Raw genomic sequence first — 22314 nt, forward strand, 5'->3', positions numbered from 1 at the left:
GAAAATGTATAAAATTCTAAAAAAACTAGATTAAGTATTAGAAAAATAAATGTTAGGCAGTGTTGCTGGATACAAGATAAATTTACAAAAATCAATTATATTTCTAGATTAAAAAATTTTTTAATGAAAATGCTATTTAAAGTAGTATAAGAATCACAAATGTCCAGGAATAAGTCTATCAAAAGATGTCTAAAATTTTTACACACCAAACTGTAAAATATTGATGAGAAATATTAAAGAAACTCTAAGTTAATGAAAGGCTATACACAGAAAATGGAGTGGTGACTCAATATTATAAAGATGTCAGTTCTCCTCAAATTGTAATATATAGGTTCAATGAACTCCTAATCTAACTCCTAATAAGTTTTTAATATTTTTTAGTGGGAATTGACAATATAATTCTAAAGTTTATAAGGAAATGAAAAAGACCTTAAATAGACATTTGTTTGGTTGTGTAAGTTGTAGCATTCCAAGATTAGAACAAAATGCATTTGATTTTTCTAAACTTTTCTGCCTAACTCTAAGTACTGACATCTGAAATATAATTGTCATGTCTATCCAATTCAGGTGTTCATTATCAATAAAATTACCTAAGTGCTTTCTATAACTTGATACTGGACTAGTAGTATGAATAAAAATTATATACAGTCCACTAAATAAGTATTTGTAGACATACATCCACCATAGTTGGTATATAATTTAGTTCTTATGTTTATTCCAATTCTTTCACATTAAAAAGCAAATTAAACTCTTCACTAGCTATGGTTTAAGGTTTATTTCAGATTCTTCTTCTCTTCCAGATTCCTCTTCTCTTCCTCCTCCTTCTTTTACATAGATATATGAAATTTTCAAATATACACGTAAGTAGAGAAAATAATGTAATACACTCCCATGTACACCTTACCCAACTTCATCAATTGTCAACATTTTGCCAATATTATTTCATCCATCCTTCCACTTCCCCATTTTTTTCTGGAACAACAGACAGTGCATTACTTCACCCACAAAAGTGTGCATCTCTAACAGCTAAGGACTTTTTAATATATAACCATAATGCATTTATCACACCTGTCAAAAATGAACAATTATTCCATATTATTACCTAATTCCCAGTTAATATGCCAGTTTACCTGGTTGTCAAAAAATTTTATTACCTTGTTCAAATTAGAACCTAAAACAAGATCCAGGCATTGAATTGGTTATATAGCTTAAATCTCTTCCACTCTTTTCTTTTACCCTTTATGCTATTTACTTGTTGAAGAAACTGCATCATTTGTCCTTTGGAATTTCCAACATTCTGGATTTGGCTGGTGTGATTTAACATGTTATTTTGCATTTAACAGCATTTTACAGAAAGTCCCTCAATTTGGGTCTGTCTGAAATTGCTTCATGATTTGATTCAGGGTGTGCATTTTTGACAGTAACATCACAGAAGTGAGGCTGGGTTCTCAGAGTATTGCATTAGAAGGAACACAATAGTAATTTGTCCCATTATCACTTCTGTTACCTTTATTTGTTTGGTTAAGGTGGTGTCTGACAGGTTTCTACACTGTAAATTTTCCTTTGTAATTAATGAGTAGTCTGTGGGGAGACACTTTGAGACTACTTAATATTTTGTTCCTCATCAGACTTTCATCCTCCAGTTTTAGCACCCATTGACAATTCTTGCCTGAATCATTATTACTATATTGGTTGCCAAATAGTGATTTTTCTGATTATATCATTCCTTGTGCATTTATCAATTGCCATTCTAAAATAGACAAGTACTTCTCTTTCTCCATTTATTTATTGATTTCCTTTTATTTGTTTTTATCAGCATGGGCTTGGGGGTTTCTTTGATATTCGGTGGGTTATAATACTTTACTATTATTCTTTTTTTTCCATTTTTTATTGTGGTAAAAAACACATAACATGAAATTTATCATCTTAGCCATTTTAAAGTGTACAGTTCAGTGATATTAAGTACATTCATATTGCTGTGTAAATTGTCACCACCATCCATCTCCAGAACTCTTTCCATCTTGCAAAATTGAAACTCTACACCCAGTAAACAATAATTCCTCATTTTCCCTTACCCCCAGCCCCTGGCAACCACTTCTCTACTTTCTATCTCTATGATTTTGACTACACTAAGTGCTTCATTTAAGTGGAATCATACACTATTTGCCTTTTGTGATTGTCTTACTTCACTTACCATAATATCCTCGTTTCATCCATGTTGTAGCACATGTCAATAATTTCCTTCTTTTTTAAGGCTGAATAATATTCCATTGTATGTACATACCATATTTGCTTATCCATTCATCTAGCAATAGGCACTTGGGTTGCTTCCACATTTTAGCTCTTGCAAATAATACTTCTATAAACCATGGGTGTATAAATATCTCTATGAGAAATATCTCTACAAGACCCTGCTTTCAATTCACTAAGAAGTGAATTTCTGGATCATATGGTAACTCTACATCTAATTTTTTTTGAGAAATCTCCATACTGTTGTCCACAATGGCTGTACATTCCCACCAACAGGGTTTTAATTAATCCACATCCTCACCAACACTTACTACTTTCTGGGTTTTTTGATAGTAGCCATTCCAATGAGTATGTGGTATCTTAATGTAGATTTAATTTGCATTTCTCTAATGATTAGTGATGTTGAGCATCTTTTCATGTGCCTATTTACCATTCATATAATTTCTTTTCAAAAAAATTCAAGTTCTTTTCCCATTTTTGAATTCGTTGTTTGTTTTTCTCTTGCTGAGTTTTAGGAATTTTCTATATATTCTAGATATTAATCCCTTAACAGATATCTAATATGGAAATATTTTCTCCCATTCTGTGGGTTACCTTTCACTGTTCATAGTATCTTTTGATGCACAAAAGTTTTAATTTTCATAAACTTCCATCTGTCTATTTTTGCTTTTGTTGCCTGTGCCTTGATGTCACATCCAAGAAATCACTGCCAAATCCAATGTCATCAAGCTTCTTCCCTATGTTTTCTTCTAAGAGTTTTATACTTTTAGGTCTTAAGTCTAGGTCTTTAAATAATGTTGCGTTAATTTTTTTATGGTATTAGGTGAGCGTCCAACTTCATTCTTTTCCATGTTTATACCCAGTTTTCTTAGCACAATTTGTCAAAAAGACTATCCTTTCACCTATTGAATGATTTGAACCCCTTTGTGGATACATGTCAGTGATTATTTCTGGGCTTTCTATTCTATCCCTTTGATCTATGTGTCTGTCTTTATGCCAGCACCATACTCTTTTGAAATCTGTAACATACAATGTTATGTTTGTTGGTATGTTTTGAAATCAGGAAATGTGAGTCCTCCAGCTTTGTTCTTATTCAAAAGTGTTTTGGCTATTCAGGATCACTTGAGATTCCATATGAATTTTAGGATTTTTTCCTATTTCTGAGAAAACAAAGTCATTGGGGTTTTGATAGGAATTGCATTTAATCTGTAGATTATTTGGGGGTAGTATTGACATCATAACAACGTTAAGTTTTCTAATCAATAAACTTGGAAGGTCTTTACATTTATGTCTTCTTTAACTTCTTTTAGCAATGTTTTGTAGTTTTCATTGTACAAAACTTTTACCTCTTTTGTTAAGATAATTCCTAAGCATCTTTTTGAAGCTATCATGAATGGAATTGTTTTCTTAAATTCCTTTTGGGTTGTTCATTGCTAGTATATAGAAAAGCAACTGATTTTTGTGGATTGATTTTGTGTCTTGTTACTTTGCTGAATTTGTTAATTTTTTCTTTTTTTGGTGGAATCATTAGGGTTTTCTACATCTAAGATCAGATCATCTGCAAACAGAAAAAATTCTACTTTTTCCTTTCCACTTGGATGAGTTTATTTTTATTTCTTGCCTAATTGTTCTGGGTGGAACTTTCATTACTGTGTTGAACAAAAGTGGTAAAAGTGAGTATCCTTGCCTTGTTCCTGATCTTAGAGGAAAAGCTTTCAGTCTTTCACCATTGAGTATGATTTATGCTGTGGGTTTTTCCACGTATGGATTTTTATTATGCTGAGGTAGTTTCCTTCTATTCCTAGTTTGTTGAGTGATTTTTTTCAATGAAAGACTTGAATTTTGTCAAACTCTTTTTCTGCCTCAATTTAGATGGTCACATGGAGTTTTTCCTTCATTCTGTTAATGTGATGTATTACATTGATTGATTTCCATATGTAGAACTATCCTTGCATCCCAGAAATAAATTCCATTTGGTCATGGTGTATAATCCTTTCAATATGCTGCTGAATTCAGTTTGCTAGTATTTTATTGAGGATTTAAAAATCAATCTTCATAGTGATATTCGTCTATAGTTTTCCTGTAGTGATCTTGTCTGGCTTTAGTATCAGGGTAATTCTGGCCTCATAAAATGAGTTAAGAACTGTGCCCTCTTATTCTATTTTTTTGGGAAAAGTTTAAGAAGGATTAGTTTTACTTCTTTCAGTGTTTGGTAGAATTCACCAGTGAAGCCATCAGGTTCAAAGTTTGTTTGTTTGTTTTTTCTGGGAGATTTTTGTTTACTCATTCAATCTCCTTACTAGATAAAGGCTTATTGAGATTTTCTATTTCTTTGTGATTTAGTCTTGATAGGTTTTGTGTTTCAAGGGATTTGTCCATTTCATTTATGTTATTAGATTTGTTGGTATACAAATCTTTTTTATATTACTGTCTTAAAATCCCTTTTATTTCTGTAGAATCAGTAGAAATGTCCCCACTTTCATTTCTTATTTTAGTAATTTGAGTCTTCTGTTTTTCTTTCTGTTTTTCTTCAATCAGGCTAAAAGTTTGTCAAATTCATTGATCTTTTTGAAGAACCAAATTTTGGGTGCATTGATTTTTCTCTAGGTTTTCTATTTTATTCTCTGATTGCATTTATCTTTAGTCTATTATTTCCATCCTTTTGCTAGCTTTGAGTTTAGTTTGTATTCTTTTCCTAGTTTCTTAAGTTGTGACATTAAGCTGTTGATTTGAGATCTTTCTTCTTTTTTATGTAAGCATTTATAGCTATAAATTTCCCCCTTAGCACTGCTTTTGCTGTGTCCCATAAGTTTGGTATGTTGTGTCTTCATTTTGATTCATCTCTAAGTATTTTCTAGTTTCACTTGTGATTTCTTCTTTGATCCATTGGTTGTTTAAGAGTGTATTGTTTAACATCCACAAATTTTCCATTTTTCCTTTTATTGTTGGTTTTTAACTTCATTCTGTTCTGGTCAGACAAGATACTTTATATTATATCTATCTTTTAAAATCTATTGAGACTTAATGTGTGGCCTAACATATGATCTATCCTGAAAAGAATGTGTATTTGCACTTAAAAGGAATGTGTATTCTGTTGTTATTGGGTGGAGTGTTCTGTATATGTCTGTTTGATCTAGTTGATTTAATGAGCTGTTGAAGTCCTCTATTTCCATGCTTATCTCCTATCTGGTTATTCTGTCCATTATTGAGAGTGGGATATTGATGTCTCCAACTATTACTGTAGAACTGTCTATTTCTCCCTTCAATTCTGACAATTTTTGCTTTATATATTTTGATGGTCTATTGTTAGGTTGGTAAATGTTTGTAATTATTGTATCTTTTTGCTGTATTGAAATCTTTACTAATATATAATGTTCTTCTTTGTCTTTTATAAGCTTTTTTGATTTAAAGTCTATTTTTTCTGATATTATTATAGCCAATCCTGTTCTCTTTTGGTTACTATTTGGATGGAATATTTTCTTCCATCATTTCACATTCAATCTATTTGTGTCTTTGGATAAAAGTAAGTCTCTTGTAGACAATGTTTTATTACATCATGTTTTTTTCCATTCTGCTAATTTCTGTCTTTTGATTAGAGAGTTTAATCCATTTACATTGAAAGTAATTGCTGATAAGGAGGGACTTCTGTCATAGTACTATTTGTTTTCTACATGCCATACAGCATTTTTCTGTTCATTTCCAGCATTACTGTCTTCTCTTGTGTTTAGTTGATTATTTTTTTGGTAATGAAACATTTTAATTTCCTTCTCATTTCCTTTTGTGTGTATTCTATAGCTATTTTCCATGTGGTTACTATGGAGATTACATCTTAAAGTTATAACACTCTAAGTTGAATTTATACCATCTTAACTTGAATAACATACAAAAACTGCTTGTTTACAGCTCCATTCCCCACCCCTTTCAATTGCTGATTTCATAAAATTACATCTTTATACATTGTGTCTCAAAACATAAGCTAATAATTTTTTATGCTTTAGTGTCTTATATATGTAGAAAACAAAATGTGGAATTATAAACCCTTGTTACAATAATACTAGCTTTTATAATCACTCATGTATTTTCCTTTACTGTGATCTTTATTTCTGCATAAGGCTTCAAGTTATTGTCTAGTGTCCTTTGATTTCTTTCTTTTTTTAGTTAATTAATTTATTTGTTTATTTTTGGCTCTGTTGGGTTTTCGTTGCTGTGCGCAGGCCTTCTCTGGTTGCGGTGAGTGGGGGTTACTCTTCCTTGCAGTGCGTGGGCTTCTCATTGCAGTGGCTTCTCTTGTTGTGGAGCACGGGCTCTAGGCACGTGGGCTTCAGTAGTTGTGGCTTGCGGGCTCTAGAGTGCAGGTTCAGTAGTTGTGGCGCACAGACTTAGTTGCTCCGCGGCATGTGGGATCTTCCCGGACTAGGGCTTGAACCCACGTCCCCTGCATTGGCAGGCGGATTCTTAACCACTGCATCGCCAGGGAACCCCATGTCATTTGATTTCAACCTGCAAAACTACCTTTAGTATTTCTTGCAGGGCAGGTCTAGTGGTAACAAATGTCCCCAGCTTTTGTTTATCTGGGAAAGTCTTAATTTCTCCCTCACTTTTGAAGAACAATTTTGCCAGACATAGGATTCTTGATTGATAGTGTTTTTTCTTTTAGCACCTTAAATGTATCAGCCCACTGTCTTCTGTCCTCCAAAGTTTTGTTTTTAAATATTTATTTATTTATTTGGCTGCGCTGGGTCTTAGTTGGGGTATGCAGGATCTTCATTGCCCATGCGGGATCTTTGTTGTGGCATGTGGGCTCTTAATTGTAGCATGTAGGATCTACTTCCCTGACCAGGGATTGAACACAGGCCCCCTGCATTGGGAGTGCAGAGTCTTAACCACTGGACCACCAGGGAAGTGTTGGTCCTCCAAAGTTTTTGAAGAGGGATTTGTTAATAACCTTGTTGAAGATCCCTTGTATGTCAAGAGTTGCTTCTTTCTTTCTGCATTCAAGATTATTTTTTTGTCTCTACTTTTGACAGTTTGGTTATAATATGTCTTGGTGTGGGTCCTGAGTTCATCTTACTTGGTGTTCATTGAGCTTCTTGGATTTATATTCATGTCTTTCATCAAACCTGGGAAATTTTTGACCATTATTTTTTCAAATATTCTCTCTACTCTTTTTTATTCTCCTTCTGGGACCCCACAATGTATATGTTATTCTGCATTATGAAGACACACCGGTCCCTTATTCTCTGTTCACTTTTGCTCCATATTTTTTCTTTTTGCTCTTCAGACTCAACAATTTCAATTGTCCTGTCTTTCAGTTCACTGATTCTTCTCCCTATTCAAAAATGCCTTTGAATTCCTCTAATGAATTTTTATTTGTTATTATACTTTTAGCTTCAGAATTTCTTTTAGGTTTTCTATCTCTTTACTTATATTTCCATTTTTATTATACATCATTTTTTTGTTTGCTTACTTTCTGCACATATCCTTTTAGTTCTCTCTCTGAGCATTTTTGAAACAGTTGTTTTAAAGTCTTCATCTAGTAGACCCATCATCAGGTCTTTTTCAGGAACAGTTTCTGTTGATTTTTTTCTCTTTTGAATGGTCCATACGTTTCTGTTTCTTTGTATGCCTTGTTTTGTTGCTGTTGTTGAAAACTGGACATTTGAATCTAACAATATAGTAACTCTGGAAATCAGATTCTCCTTCTTCCTCAGGGTTTGCAGTTTTGTTTTGTTTTGTTTCCTATTGCTGTAGACTATCTCTGTGCCAAGGATCAGCTGAAGTACAAACTTAAGGTCTTTTCAGTTATTTTTGATCCTGCTCCTTTCCCTGGGTATGCACAATGACTTTCTAATTTCTCTTGAATATGCAGTTGCTTTTTAATGCCCTAGTCTTGAATGTCTCACTTTCAAAAGGGAGAAAAAGAAAAAATTGAGGGGGGTGGTAAAAAGGTATTGGCCCTTTAAACCCTCTGGAAGTCACTCAGAGGAGGAGGGTCTTGCAACAAAGAGGAGAAGTGCAATAACAATGGCTTCCCTCCTCTGTATCTGCACCTCGCTGTTCAGAAGCCGCAATCAATGACCATAACACAGATCCCTAATATTTTGTAACAGGATCCTTATTGCCCACCTTGGATCCCACAAGCTGTGTGCAAGCTGCTCCAGGAATACATGCACAGCTGCCTGATGCGGGGCGTGGGGGAGGGAGATGGGTAGCCACTGCTAGGCTAACAACTGAAATTGACTGAAATTAATGGCAATTTACCCTTTAAACATTCCCCTGGAAGTTGGAAGCCTTCAATGGATGCCAACGTTCAAAAATACTTACATCAAACAGATTCTACCAGTGTAATTGTTGTTTGAGCGGCAAGACTGATTCTTGGTGCTTTATACTCTGCCATCTTCCCAGAACCCTCCTCCTCATTTATTTTGATGATTAGATTGTTGTGGCCCTTCACGCTTGCTCCTGTGTATTTGTTACAAGCCCCATAATTTTTTAGGCACTTCACTTTCTGGCAGAATAAGCCATTCAGGCCTATCTCATACTTTCCCTATACTAGCTCTGGAATCTCTGTTTCAGGAAACTCATTTCTCTAAGAAACTTTATCCTTTTAGTATAGAATGGTATTTAGGAACCAAAATGTGGGTGCTAGGTGTGGTAACTACTTTGGAGAGACATTGATATTAGGATCTTTCAACATATGTATAGATGATATAGATATAGATATATAGATATAGATCTCCATAATAACACACATCTACATCCATCTCTCCCTCCCTCCCTCTCTCTCTCCCTCTCTCTCTCTCTCTCTTCAACCATGAGTTCACACTGATTCCTCCAATTCAAGTTGAACATCATAGCAAATCTTTTAGTTTTCTCCCTCCCCATATTTGCAACTCCCTTCTTCCTGACAGTGAGAAAGCTGGATCTTGATATTCTCAATATTTTTAGCTCTTTGTTCCATTCCCCTGTATATTATCAATCTCCTCATCCTCCAGCTGTCTCTTTGGCCCCAGTCCCTCAGGCTTCACTCCCCCTGGCCACCTCAAGGAAAGGAAATGAAGGAGAACAAATAAGTATTTTTTAACTGAAGAAAAGAACAGAAAAGGGAAGAGAAAGAGAAAAGTAGAGAAAAGGAAAAAGAAGAGGAGCTTTTTACCTGTCTCCACAGTCACACAGTAAATTGTGAAGGGCAGAGAGCAGGATTGTGTGCAGAATGAGGAAAAACTGAACAGAGATAGTTAACATTTTTTACCATTAAACAAAGCTCTGGGCTCCTTTTCCTCAACACCATCATTCTTCTATAATGTACTGGGAGAGACTAGCTGGTGTTTGTCCTTGTTTCAAAAGCCAGAGAGCTTGTTCTGCAAGCAAAAGAACCACCTAATAAAACTCTCTCCTTATCAGTATAATGTTCAACCTAACCTGGCTGCATCTGACCTCTAGGCCAATAGGTGCAGAGGCCACTGACCCTGGAGCTAAGTGGACTATGGAAACTGTCATGTGTAAAGGAACAAAAGTCCCTGATCAAAGGCAGGTGTGCAGGAAAAGTTGGTCTTCTCTGGCATGCTCTTGGCAGGGCACTCGGACAGGTCTGGCAAAGATGGGAAGAGAGTTAGAGGTCAGGGCTGGGGCACAGTTTAGAGCTCCATGGCAGGGTTGATGTCAGGCAAAATTGTGAAACAGGCAGGATCTGTCCCAGGATGGAACATCTGTTCAAAAGCCCTTCTGGCAATTGACTTCTCCCAGGCCACACAGTGGGATACTATGGAGGGGAAAGGAAGGCTGGGGAATTCTGAGAGCCTGGTATAAAGTGGGCCAGGACACCAGGGTGTGAAGGAGTCTTCATTTTAAAATGAAAGAAGGATCTCAGGCAGAGGAATCTGCTCCCAGAAGTGGAGTTAATTTCCAGATTTGTATTTGGAAATCACCTGTCCAGTGCTAAGCAGGAATGTAGTGGTGATAGAAGGAACATTAAGTAAACATGAGAAATGATCACAACTGCAAAGACTGGGACAAGAGGAGAACCTGGCCCTGGTTCTCCTTGACTGGGGACACCACTATATCTAGTGTGATTTGGTCATTTGCTTCTACACATTTACTTCTATCCAGTAAGACTTTCAGTTGTTTAGTGAATTAGGCGAGTTACTTAACTCTCACTGCCTTTTGTTTCCCACCTAGAAAATGAGAATAATAATACCTACTTCATAGGGTTATTATGAGAACTAAATTAGCATTTAAAGTAAATCACCTTGTACAGTACCCAGCACATTATTCTCCTTCTTATTTTTATTTATGTCATGACCAATATTTTCCCCTTCAATTCCCGTGTGCACAGTGTTGTGACCCCAGCTCCTGAGTCACACCACATCAGGGAGCCCTGCAAGCATGCTCACCACTAGATCCTAGACAATGCATCATACAGAATATAGCAAGCAGATGCTTCAAAATTTTTTTCACCTTATGCTAGTTACCTATGCACGCTTTTTATTCACTGGTCCATTCTTGAGAACAGTTACTGGGTATTATCATGTGCAATCTGTAGAATAAAATGGGTATGAAATTGGAGTCAGAGACTCCTCGTTTTGAATCATAGGCCACTTAGAAGATACATGATGCTGGACAAGTTACTTACCTATTCCTAGCATGTTTTCTCTTTAATAATAGGAATATGAGAACTTCTTGGGTCATTTTGAAGATTACTTACAGTGCTATTAAAGTGCTAGTCCTGCCTGACATGTAGCAGTCATGGCAATGCTATCATTATTATGGAACACTCAGCACAGACTGAGTACTAACAGCACATTCAGTGAATTAACGAAGTGACCCCACATAATTTCTTTATGGTACCTTCCATTGCTAATGGGCCCTTCAGCAAAACACACTCTGCAAGACCATCTAGTACAATGATCTCATTTTATAGAGAGAAAAACTGAAGCCCAGCCAGAAGACATAACTGGTAGGGTGCCCAGCAAGGCAGACAAAGCCAGAACCCAGGACTTTGGACTCAATATCCTGAGCTATCCCCACCATCCTGTGACATGCTTTCTTGAAAGGTGTCATTCATAATGTCTTCTAAGTCATTTAGGGATTTCACTTCCCATGCTCTTTAACCAAGAGAAGCCAAGTCCTGAGATCTTCAGGCAGGCCCACGAGGAGTGACTGGTTAAGCTGGGCAGAGTCTAGTGCTCCTGCGGCAAAACAAACATCGCAGATTCCTCTACTGCCCTGACAGCAAATGCCATTGTTTGATGTCCCTGCTCTGCATGGGAAGAGGATAGCAAAGTCCACCTGGTTTCTCAGTTGTTTCAAAGTAAACCTTTGATCTATACAGATTTGTAGACAATTGGTGTCAACTCTTGGTTTCTACAATTGAATTATCCTACCCTTTTAGTTGTCCTAAATGTTCCACAGTTAGGCCTTTTACATAAATATATGCAACTTGTCTATATGTGCAACAAGACTTATTAGCCCCACAGGGTAGTATCTCCCTGAAAATAGATTAAGTAGCCTCTATCCCCACCCCTTCACCCCAGAGGAAAGTGGTGTGAGGTTGCAGAAGAATCAGTGGACTGGAGCTATGAATACACAAAAATTATACACCAAGGGGTGTGTGTGTGTGTGTGTGTCTGTGTGTGTGTATGTGTTATGACAGTGAGAGTCCTAGGATTTTATTAATACTCAAAGGGGTCCATTAGTACCCCAAACATGTTGAAATTCTAAACATTTATTATCTGCTCTGGTCTTTTTTCCAAGTCTTAGAATTGGGAGAACATAGAGGTAGAGTGCTTGATAGCTTTTCCCCAGACAGAGAGAAGTCCCTGTTGGACCAGGATCTTCAGGTTCCTGCCTCAAGTCTATTCCACTCAAGACTGCAAGGGTGGCTCTCCTGGTAGGGGAAACTGGTGGCAGAGACTCAAGCCCATCAGAGGCAACAGTCTCTGAGGCTTCAGGCAACAGAGCCTGAGGACTCTGTAGCAGGTGAAACTCTAGAAGAGACTCTTCCTAGAAGCCCCAGTTTGAAGGATAAGCATGCCTGTGGCTTCCTAGGGGTATCCTGTAGGGAGACAGCCTAGGACGAGATGTGAAAATACCTTTCCCAAGAAGGACAAAAGGACCTGGAGCAGTCTGGAGCAAGAGACTGCTGAACGTGGAATCAAATTTGTGTAGGAAAGGGAAAACAAGGATGAAGTAAAAGGAAGGTCTAGACCAAAGTGGACAAGGGAATAAAACCAAAAAACCCAAGAAAGCAAGCTACTATGTTTTTGAATAATGCACAAAACAACAGAAGACGGAGCTCTGTAAAGCTAGAAAATCTTTCCTGAAAATAGCCTTAGTCTAAAAGTTCAGGAAAGCAAATTTCACCTAAAATTCAGTAACCAAAAGTACCGCGGTCAAATACTATACAAAGTTATTACAAAAAATTAAATAAGAAGAAAAATAACATCTCTACAGACAATGAAAGCATGCCAGAAAGACATAGCCTCAAAATATCTAAAATCTATAACCTACACAAAAGTATGGAGAGAGCTAGAAACAGTAGAAATGTGGGTAAATATTAAAGATTTTTTTCATTTTTAAATTTCTTTAAAGGGTAATTGACAGCTTGATGTAAAAATAATAAAAATATACTGTGGCGTTTCTAACATATGTAGAAGTAAAATGTATGATAGTAAGAGCACAAAAGATAAAACAGGGAAATCAGTGGGGTAGTACAGCCAGCTTGTGATGGCTTGCAAAGGCTGATTGTGTGTATCTCTACTCAACTCTGAATTCATTGACATCACTTTGGTAGCTTGAAATCATCCATGGTGAGAGTACATACTCCATGAAACTGGCAAATGATACAAATCAAGGCTTTTTTTACCTTGAAGATCTGGTTGTTAAAAGTTTATCCACAGGACTTCCCTGGTGGCGCAGTGGTTAAGAATCTGCCTGCCAATGCAGGGGACACGGGTTCGAGCCCTGGTCCGGGAAGATCCCACATGCTGTGGAGCAACTAAGCCCGTGCGCCACAACTACTGAGCCCGTGTGCCACAACTACTGAAGCCCATGCGCCTAGAGCCTGTGCTCCGCAACAAGAGAAGCCACTGCAATGAAAAGCCCACGCACCGCAACGAAGAGTAGCCCCTGCTCGCCGCAACTAGAGAAAGCCCGCGCACAGCAACAAAGACCCAACACAGCCAAAAATAAAAATAAATAAATTTAAAAATTAAAAAAAAAAAAAAAAAGTTTATCTGCACATCACTGGGGAAAGTGGAGCTGTAGTATTACAGGATCTTATGTTAGTCACAAAGTGATATAATGTTATTTGATGCTGGTATTAAGCTAAAGATGTATATTACAAACCTTGGAGAAGATATTAAAAATAAAAGAATAGCTAATAAACCAACAGAGAAGATAAAATGAAATACTAAAAATTATTCAATTAATCCAACAGAAGGCAGAAAAGAGGAAATAAGAACAAGGAACAGATGAGACAGATAGAAAACAAATATCAACAATTACATTATATATAAATGAACTAAACACATCATTTAAAAGGGAAGAGAAGGTCACACTGAATAAAAAAAAAAGAACAACTATGTGCTCTTTATAAGAAACCTTCCTTAATAGAAAGAAACAGATGAATTAAAAGTAAAAGAATGTAGAACAATAACCAAGCACAAACTATCATAAGAAAGGTGGAGTGGTCATATTAATATCCAATGAAACAGACTTAAAGAGAAAAAGTATTACAGGGACAACTAGGGACATTTCATAATGGTAAGGGAGTCGATTCATCAAGAAAGCCTAATGTCCTAAATGTGTATGTAACAAAGCCTCCAAATATATAAAGCAAAATCTATTTAAACTGGAGGGAGAAATAAGCAAATCCATACTTATAGTTGGAGAGTTCAATCCTCTTCTCTCAGTAATTAATGCAAAAAGTACATAGAAAATGAGTCAAGGCAGAGGATTTGAACAATAACTTTAGCCAACTTGACCTACTGCTACTTATAGCACTACACTACATATTACAGAACTACACCAAACAATTAAGAATACTTATTTTTTTTAAGTATACATGGAACATCCACCAAGATTGGTCATATGCTGGCCAAAAAAAAAAAAAACCTTCAATAAATTTAGCAGGATTGAAGTTATATAGAATATATATCTTCTGACCACAAAGGAATTAAATTAGAAATAAATTACAAAAGTGTATCTGGAAAATTGCCAAATATTTGGAAATTAAAAATAATAAATAAATTTAAATAATCAACAGATCAAAGAAGAAATCTTTGAAAAACTAGAAAAAAAAATGTACCTCAATGATAATGAAAATAAACATATCAAAATTTGTGGGATTCAGCTAAAGCAGTGCTTAAAGGGAAATTTATCATTTTAAATGTCTATATTAGAAAAATAAAACGTTCTAAATATTGATATAAGCTTGCATCTTAAGAATCTAAGAAAAAATGAAAAATAAGTAGAAAGGAAGTAAGGCTAAGAACAGAAAATGAGATTAAAAAATAATAGTGGGACTTCCCTGTTGGCGCAGTGGTTAAGAATGCAGGGGACACGGGTTTGATCCCTGGTCCGGGAAGATTCCACATGCCGCGGAGCAACTAAGCCCGTGTGCCATGACTAGAGCCGGGGAGCCACAACTACTGAAGCCCCAAGCCTAGAGCCCGTGCTCTGCAACAAGAGAAGCCACCGCATTGAGAAGCCCACACACCGCAATGAAGATTAGCCCCCGCTCGTCGCAACTAGAGAAAGCCCGAGCGCAGCAACAAAGACCCAACGTAGCCAAAAATAAATAAATTAAATAAATAAAAATTTAAAAAATAATAATAATATGAAAATTTATAAAACTAAAAATTCATTCTTTGAAAAGTTCAAGAAAATTGATAAAGCTACAGCTACACAGGTCAAGAAAAAAGAAGAAAATACAAATTACCAGTATGAAAAATAGAAGAAGAGATATCACTACACAACCTATAAATATTAAGATAATAATAAGGAAATATTTTGAGCAATTTTATGGCAAAAAATAGACAATTTAGATCAAACAAATTCCTTGAAACACAAATTCTGCCGCTCTAGATTTTCACTGGTTCTTTTTTAAACCTTACACTTTTTACTTTGTATGTATGTATGTATGTATTTTTGGCCACGTGGCTTGTGGGATCTTAGTTCCCCAACCAAGGATGGAACCCAGGCCCTTGGCAGTGAAAGCTCCGAGTCCTAACTATTGGACCGCCAGGGAATTCTCTCCATGTTTTCATTTAAATCCTTGTGCCTGTTTATAACAACTGTTTAAAGTTAATTGTCTGAATACCATCATCTCTGTGGTTTCTAGGTGAGTTTCTACTGGTTGATTTTTCTGATGACTCTGGGTCACATTTTGTGCTTCTTTGCACATCTGGTAATCTTTGTATCTGATGCTGGATATTATGCATGTCACACTGTTGAATATTTAGATTTTGTTGTATTCCTTTAGTGAGTATTGAGGTTTCTTTTAGAGGGCAGTCAGGTGACTTGCAGATCTGCTTGATCTCACCAAGGCTAGTGTCACTCTCAGTAAGGGCAGTTATGGAGCAGCCCTTAGTCTACAGCTATTTCAGCCCCAGCTGCTTTCAGAGAAAAGCTTAGGTGTTCAGTGAGGTCTCTTCACACTGGTTGGTAGGAACGTGATTGACTCCTGGCCCCGTGGGAGCCCTGGGCATTGTTCAGCTTATGGGTCTCTCACAGTCATTCTTTGCCTAGCCTGACGGACTTCAGTTTCATTCTATACACAAGCAGATTAGTATTTTGCCAAACATTTCAAGGAGACTCCTGTACAGATCTCTCTGTATACAAATTCCAGTCACTCTGGCTTCCCCAAACTCCTATCTCTGTTTCCTCAACTCAGTGTGATGGGCTCTCTTGGGTTCCTGCTCCCTTTGCCGTGATCTGGAAATTTCCTCTAAGGAAAAAGTAAGGTCATCACTCTGCTCACCTCTTTTCTTTTCCTTCTTTCAAGGACCATAGTCCTGCACTGTTATAGCCCGATGTTTGAGAACATTTGTTTCACATATTTTTTCCAGTTTTTTAGTTGTTTATGGAAGGACAGCAAATCCTGTACTGGTTACTCGTTCACAGGCAGAAGCAGAAGTCCACACACCAAACTGACACTTCAGAATATATAACTTGGGTTCCCATGCAGCATTTATTGAGGCACTACCATAGGCTGGAATCATGGTAATAATAGATAAGGCAAAATCTCTGATAAGAAACTGACTTAAATGAATGTAAATCACCTTCTAGGAAATTTACTGCAAAAGGGTAGTAGGATGAGATTTTTGCGGTAATTTTCATATTTTTCAATTAATCTGATCAGGAGTTTGATTCCGCTTGACATTATGGATTTTAAATGCTCAAATATATTTTTAAAATGCAGAAACTCATTCCTTATCCCTTATTTTCATTATGTAAGTCCTTGATACTGCACACACTAACGCTTTTTTTGCACACTCAGACTCCCTTCAGACAGATTTATTGCTTAAATTCTATTTAAGTGAGTTGACTCTTGAGTAAAATCATCAAACAATAGGGAGGGAAGTTGAGCTAGTCTGGTAGAGGTCTAAAAAAAGATATAATTTAATACATACTAAATTCAGAAGCACAATTCTAGTATAAACAAACCATTTTCTACCCCTGCCCCTGCCAAAATCTGAGAACATTTCATGAAGTTTTCTGAAAGACACAATAATTTTTATTCATTTTAATTTTTGCATCAGTTACAGGACACAATTATAAAGATTAACTGATGTTAACACAGACCCACCATGCAGACAAGTGAGAATGTGGTCCCACTGGATTTGCAGGCTCTGAGCATCTCTGCGGTTGCCCACTTTGATCAATTTTTAATTTCCATGGAATGTGCAGGCATCCAGAAGTTCTGTGAGAGGTAACATAAGAGAAAGACCGTCAGGTACTGCCTGTGCTTATTAAGTACGATGCTGTTCCTATTTTCTAAAAGTAAATGGTAGGTAATGAAGATTTTTAAAAAAAAATCTTTCTCTCTCTCTCTCTCCTCTAACTGATGTCAGTGCTATCCTTAACCATCTACATTTTCCTCTCCTCCTACTCTCCACGTCTCTAACACGTGATATAATTTAACAAAAATTCAGGCACACTCCCAATAATTTGATTATTCCAGCTCTAATTTTATTTTTCCAACTTATTTTTTTTGAGGCAGCTATGCCATGTCTATAGTACATAGAAATAGAGAGAAATGACTTACTTAGTGCCACTTCTACATATGTATATATGTAGAAGTGGCCTGCTTAGGCTAACAACACTTGTTTCTATTAATATTAATTATACATTTTATTTAAAATCTTTGAAAATTGGTCCACTATGAGTGGTATGTATGTGTCATTTCCAACCTCCTCCCTACACTGAAGTGCTCCCACACTCAGACATTTTCATTCTATTAGCCAAAAAATGGAAATATACATGTAAACAAGTTCAATTTCCAAATGATCCTCAGTTCTGTTGCACTCTCTGGCTCCTTCAAATGATTTGGCCTTTTCAGTTAGTGTCTTATACTGTGGCCTAATTGACTGCCTCCCTGGTAAGCCTGAATCCTCCTGCGGGGCCAGGAGCAAGCCTTCCTAATCTTTGTGTCCTATTCGTACTGGCCCAGGCTTGGCACACCGTCGTCCTTAAGACAAACATGTTTACCTTGACCCCCACGTTACTGCTCCTTGGTGTTTATTCTACTCACCAGAGGGTAAGCACTGTCTCATGTTAGCAATAGCCCGAAGATACTCTGGCCCTAAGTATTTTTGATAAGTTGTTCTGTCCTGAAGGTTAGCCAAACATTCTGTGTCATCGCTGAAGAGCAGATCCTTGGTTGAGGATTTGAACAGCTGGAACATCATGTATTCAAACCCGTTTCTTCCAAAGAGCTCCTGGGTTAGACAGACAGACAGCGAGTGACCAGCAGCACCGGGCAGCACGGAGCTGTGTGTTCTGCCTCAGAAGCCCCGAGTCTGCTGGACTGCTCAGCTCCAGGCCCTGGGAAACCTGGGACACAGAGACAGCTTAGGAGGTACCATAGTAAAATGGCACAAAGCATGGCCTCTGGGTTCAAATCCAGGCCCTAGCTTTTCCTGTCGAGTGACTTTAAGAAAATTCTTGATGGAGCTCAGTGAACCTCAGTTTACTCATTTGTATATGGAAGTAATTACGCTAAATACTGAGATGATGTATGTAAAGCAACTGCTAAATAGAAAGAGCTCCAAGTTCACAGCTATATCACTATCCCAACCAATCACTGCCAGATGTTTTCAACTCTCTGGGTCATCCTTCCATGTCTTCCTGTGGCCGGAGCCCTTGCTACTTTGCCTCTTCTGTTCTCTGGACCTGCCCCAGGCACTGCCCCTGCCCCTCCCCCGCTTCCTGCCCCTCCCCCCCTTCCTTTGTCCACTTTCCTTGTAGCCCAGGTGGCAGCTCGTCCTGTGTGGGACCCATCCCCTCAAAAGTCCATGACCAAGAGCCTCTGTATTTCCACCTGTCCCTGGGTCATCACCTTTTAACTGGGATGTGTGGGCAGCATGTGCTAAGATATGTATTACTCATTTGGGGCTCCTCCAGGAATGGGGTGTGCTAGGGCAAAAGGCAGACAAGGCTTTGGGTTTCCTTAAGATCACCTGATTCAGACAGCCACTACTCCATAGGGTCATCCCTTGTTGGCTGCCTGTAGAGGTCACGAGTTGTCTGCATGTTGGCTCTTCGACTTTCACGAAGCCCAAAACAGTCTCAGCCTGCCCAGGTCCAGGAAACACACTGGGATCCTCCCTAGGTCACATAGAGTAACCTACGTTCTGCCTTTTCCACATGTAGCCCAGCCTACTGTGAAGGGCATTGGGCCAACTCCCTCATTTCTGTGACAGAACAAGCCCAAGAGGTACCACGACTCTGCTTAGAGAGTCAAGTGAGTCTCAGGGAGACACTTGAGATACCCATGCGTCTGGGACTCTTCCAGTCCACTGTGATACCCTAGACAGCCCCAGAGCAAGAAGTGAGCACAGCCGCCAGCCTTCCGCTTTCATCAGAGTCAGGGCCCACTGCCGAGGGAGAAAGAGCGTGCGACTGGGCTGCGGTGCTCCTGTGCAGCTCTGCAAGTAACCTAAGCATTCACTTGGGGGATGAGGACTGAATTCCCACACCTGTTGGTTGAAGAGCATTCTGCGGACAAAATCCGCCTTATCTTTCCTTGAGACCACAGCATGACTTGGGACTATGGCCAGGTGGCAGCTCTGAGCCTCGGTCACAGGCTTCCTGGTGCCATCGAGGCACAGCAGCTGGAAGTCCGACTGCTTCAGATCCTTCGCCCAGGCTTCAGGGTTCTTTCCTGGGGAGAGAGAGGAAGTGGACGGGCCACAGCTGACAGCTTTGGTCAAGGCACCCTCAATGGGGGGTGTGACCGACCACCAGTGCCTGGGAGAATCACAGAGGCACAAAAAAAAGAATAAAGCCTTTACAATAAAGCAGAAGAGAAACATTCATAAACTCATAGATTCTATTAAAGGCAAAGATTTCTTCAACAGACCTGAAAAGCACTAGGCAGAAAGGAGAAGATTGATGGATTGAACCATACTAAAATGAAGAAGGTTTATCAAAAGACATCATCAAGAAAGTGAAAGGCAAGCCTTTTCAGAGAGGGACAAGATATTTGCAATACACATAGCTGACAAAAACTTGTATCCAGAACGTATAAAGAATGCCTAAAAATCAAGACAGCCAGATGTGCTCATATGGACTGCGGCAGCCATATGTTTGTCAGTTGAGTTCAAGACCAATGTGATAACCAACCCTGTCAAGTCTGCCCAGACATGAAGAATTGTCTCATTCCCTAAATAAAAAAGGTTAGGACCAAAGTCACCAGAGTCTGATGGGGTTAATAAACTTCCCCCCTTGCCCATCTGGGGAGGGATTTCCCAGGAAGGACTCTGAGTTTTCCGAGAGAGGAAAGGACAGCGTAGGCGCGTACCGTCAGTGTTCTGCAGGACCGTGGGGTACTTCACAAAGGCCACGTCTCCCTTCTCAACCAGACACCTGCACAGAGAGGGTCAGGTCAGCAAGGAGGACTCACAGCAGTGGGAGGGAGAGGCTCCAAGAGGAAACCACTGGGAGCTCCCAGCCCTACCCCGGGCCACTGGGCACATCTGACATGGCCCACTTACGTCACACACGCTACTGTGATGCCTGCTGTCCCTGGGGACTCAAGGGGAAATGTCATGGAAAAAAGAAGTCTGCTTATTTAGATTCTATTGTAGATACCTATTGTTTGGTTCCTTGTTTTAAACACTGATCGGTTTCTCCACAAGAGATGCTTGTGTTCTCCTATTAATAGGGATATCCAAGGATAATTCTCTGGTTGGATCAAAACTCACATCAGAGATTAAAATCAGCATGGAAGACGTGATTCTGAAGGAGTCCTATCACATCCATATGTCTACTCAGCCTTAACAAAAGTTAATGTGCATCATGAGATATTTTTCATGCTTAATCCCCTGAAAAATGTTTCTCTGTGTTTAAGGTGCATTCTTTGTGAGAAATGTCGAGTGCACTAAAAATCAGTTTTGTGATATTCAATCAGTTGGAATTGATCCAGTTCTCTCTCTCTCCTAATCTTCGGGTCCCTCTATCATTAGCTAGGCTCAGCTACTCCGTTCAATTTTCCATCTTGCTCTATTTCCTTGCTTCAACACCACCCCCTCCACCCTGGCCAGTACAATCTCAGTCCTGAAGGAGCCTGATCGTCTGCCTCAGGTGTGTCTGCACCTCGGCAGTGAGGTAAACCAGAGCTTCCCGATCGTTAACTTCACCTGGGCATTCCTGTTGTCCCTTCTCTACTCTAGATCTGTGATTCTCCAAGTGTGGGCTGGGCCAGCAGCATCAGCACCAGTGGGAATTAGTTAGAAATGCACATTCTCGGGCCCCACCCCAGACCTACTGGCTCAGGAATTCTGGGGGTGGGGTCCAGCCATCTGTGTTTTAACAAGCTCTCTGGGAGATTCTGATTTGTGCTCAAGTGTGAACCAGTGCCCCCACCCCCCACTCTATAGAGCTTGAGACAGCACCCCCTCAACTCTATAGAGCATAGACTCCAAAACGTTCTCCCACTTCCTGTAAACCTCTGTCTCTCCACACACCCCTACCCAACACTCACACTCTGGCATGTGCTCTGGCTTCCCGGAGGAAACACAGAAATCATCGTGGGCTTCCTTTCAGCATCCTTCTGCCAAATCTGGCAGCCCAAGCCTCCAGCACTCTCCTGCCCTCCAGGGACAAAGGAGGAGGGAAGGTCTCCCTCCAGCAAAAGCCTCCTCCCTGGGTGGTCTGCACCTCACCCACGCTCAGGCACTTTCCACTGTAGTCATCCTCTTTCTCTTCTATAACCTTCTTCACTCTTCTCATCAGCTTCCACACTTCTTGTAAAAACAAACAATAAGCCCTGCCTTGACCTCGCACTGCTCTTAGCAATGGGCCTCTCTCCAGGACTCATCCAAACACCTGAAAGGATCATCGCACTTGCCATCAGCACCCCTGCACATGACTCTCTGACCCTTGCCAGTCATCTTAGGGGACTGACTCAGTATTGAATCTCCTCCCGCCTGGGTCACCAGATCCAGGAGCCAGTTCACTGTACTCATTTTATTTGATCTCTCAAGTTCATCCTTTCCCCAGTGATCTGAAATGTCATCTTTGTTTTAGATTAAATATACTATGTCCATGTACCTGTCTTGGAAATTTTTTCTCTTCCACTGATTTATTTGTCATTTTTCACATAAACCAGCCTGTATTGATCACAGCATTACCGTATTAAGTAGTATTATACTATGAGTTTTATATCTAAGAAAACAAAATTCCCTTTGTATAATTTTATTTTTAAATTCTTGGCTCTTGTTTGGTCTACCAAGTTTTAATACTTTTTTGAGTATTGACTCCCCCTCCCCATCCCCTTTAATCCATCTGGTCACAGTGGAGGCAGCTGGAACTTCACAATGCAACTTCATGGCAAGAGTT

General features: G+C 38.8%; 1 protein-coding gene across 4 annotated transcripts in view; it reads right to left on the reverse strand.

Annotated features, from left to right (window-relative positions):
- Window positions 1–17013: 17013 nt before the first annotated feature.
- The window catches only part of LOC133093704 (inhibitor of carbonic anhydrase), a 55509-nt gene continuing 50208 nt past the window's right edge, over window positions 17014–22314 (reverse strand). For all 4 annotated transcript variants that reach the window (XM_061193675.1, XM_061193673.1, XM_061193677.1 and 1 more), the window contains 4 exons: window positions 20276–20340; window positions 19452–19636; window positions 18005–18191; window positions 17014–17173 (listed from right to left, as the gene is read on the reverse strand). In XM_061193675.1, coding sequence (XP_061049658.1) covers window positions 17139–17173; window positions 18005–18191; window positions 19452–19636; window positions 20276–20340 — 472 coding nt within the window. In that variant the 3' untranslated portion in view covers window positions 17014–17138. The remainder of the gene's footprint in view (window positions 17174–18004; window positions 18192–19451; window positions 19637–20275; window positions 20341–22314) is intronic.

This window comes from Eubalaena glacialis, chromosome 6 (assembly GCF_028564815.1).
Source record: "Eubalaena glacialis isolate mEubGla1 chromosome 6, mEubGla1.1.hap2.+ XY, whole genome shotgun sequence".
NCBI lineage: Eukaryota > Metazoa > Chordata > Mammalia > Artiodactyla > Balaenidae > Eubalaena > Eubalaena glacialis.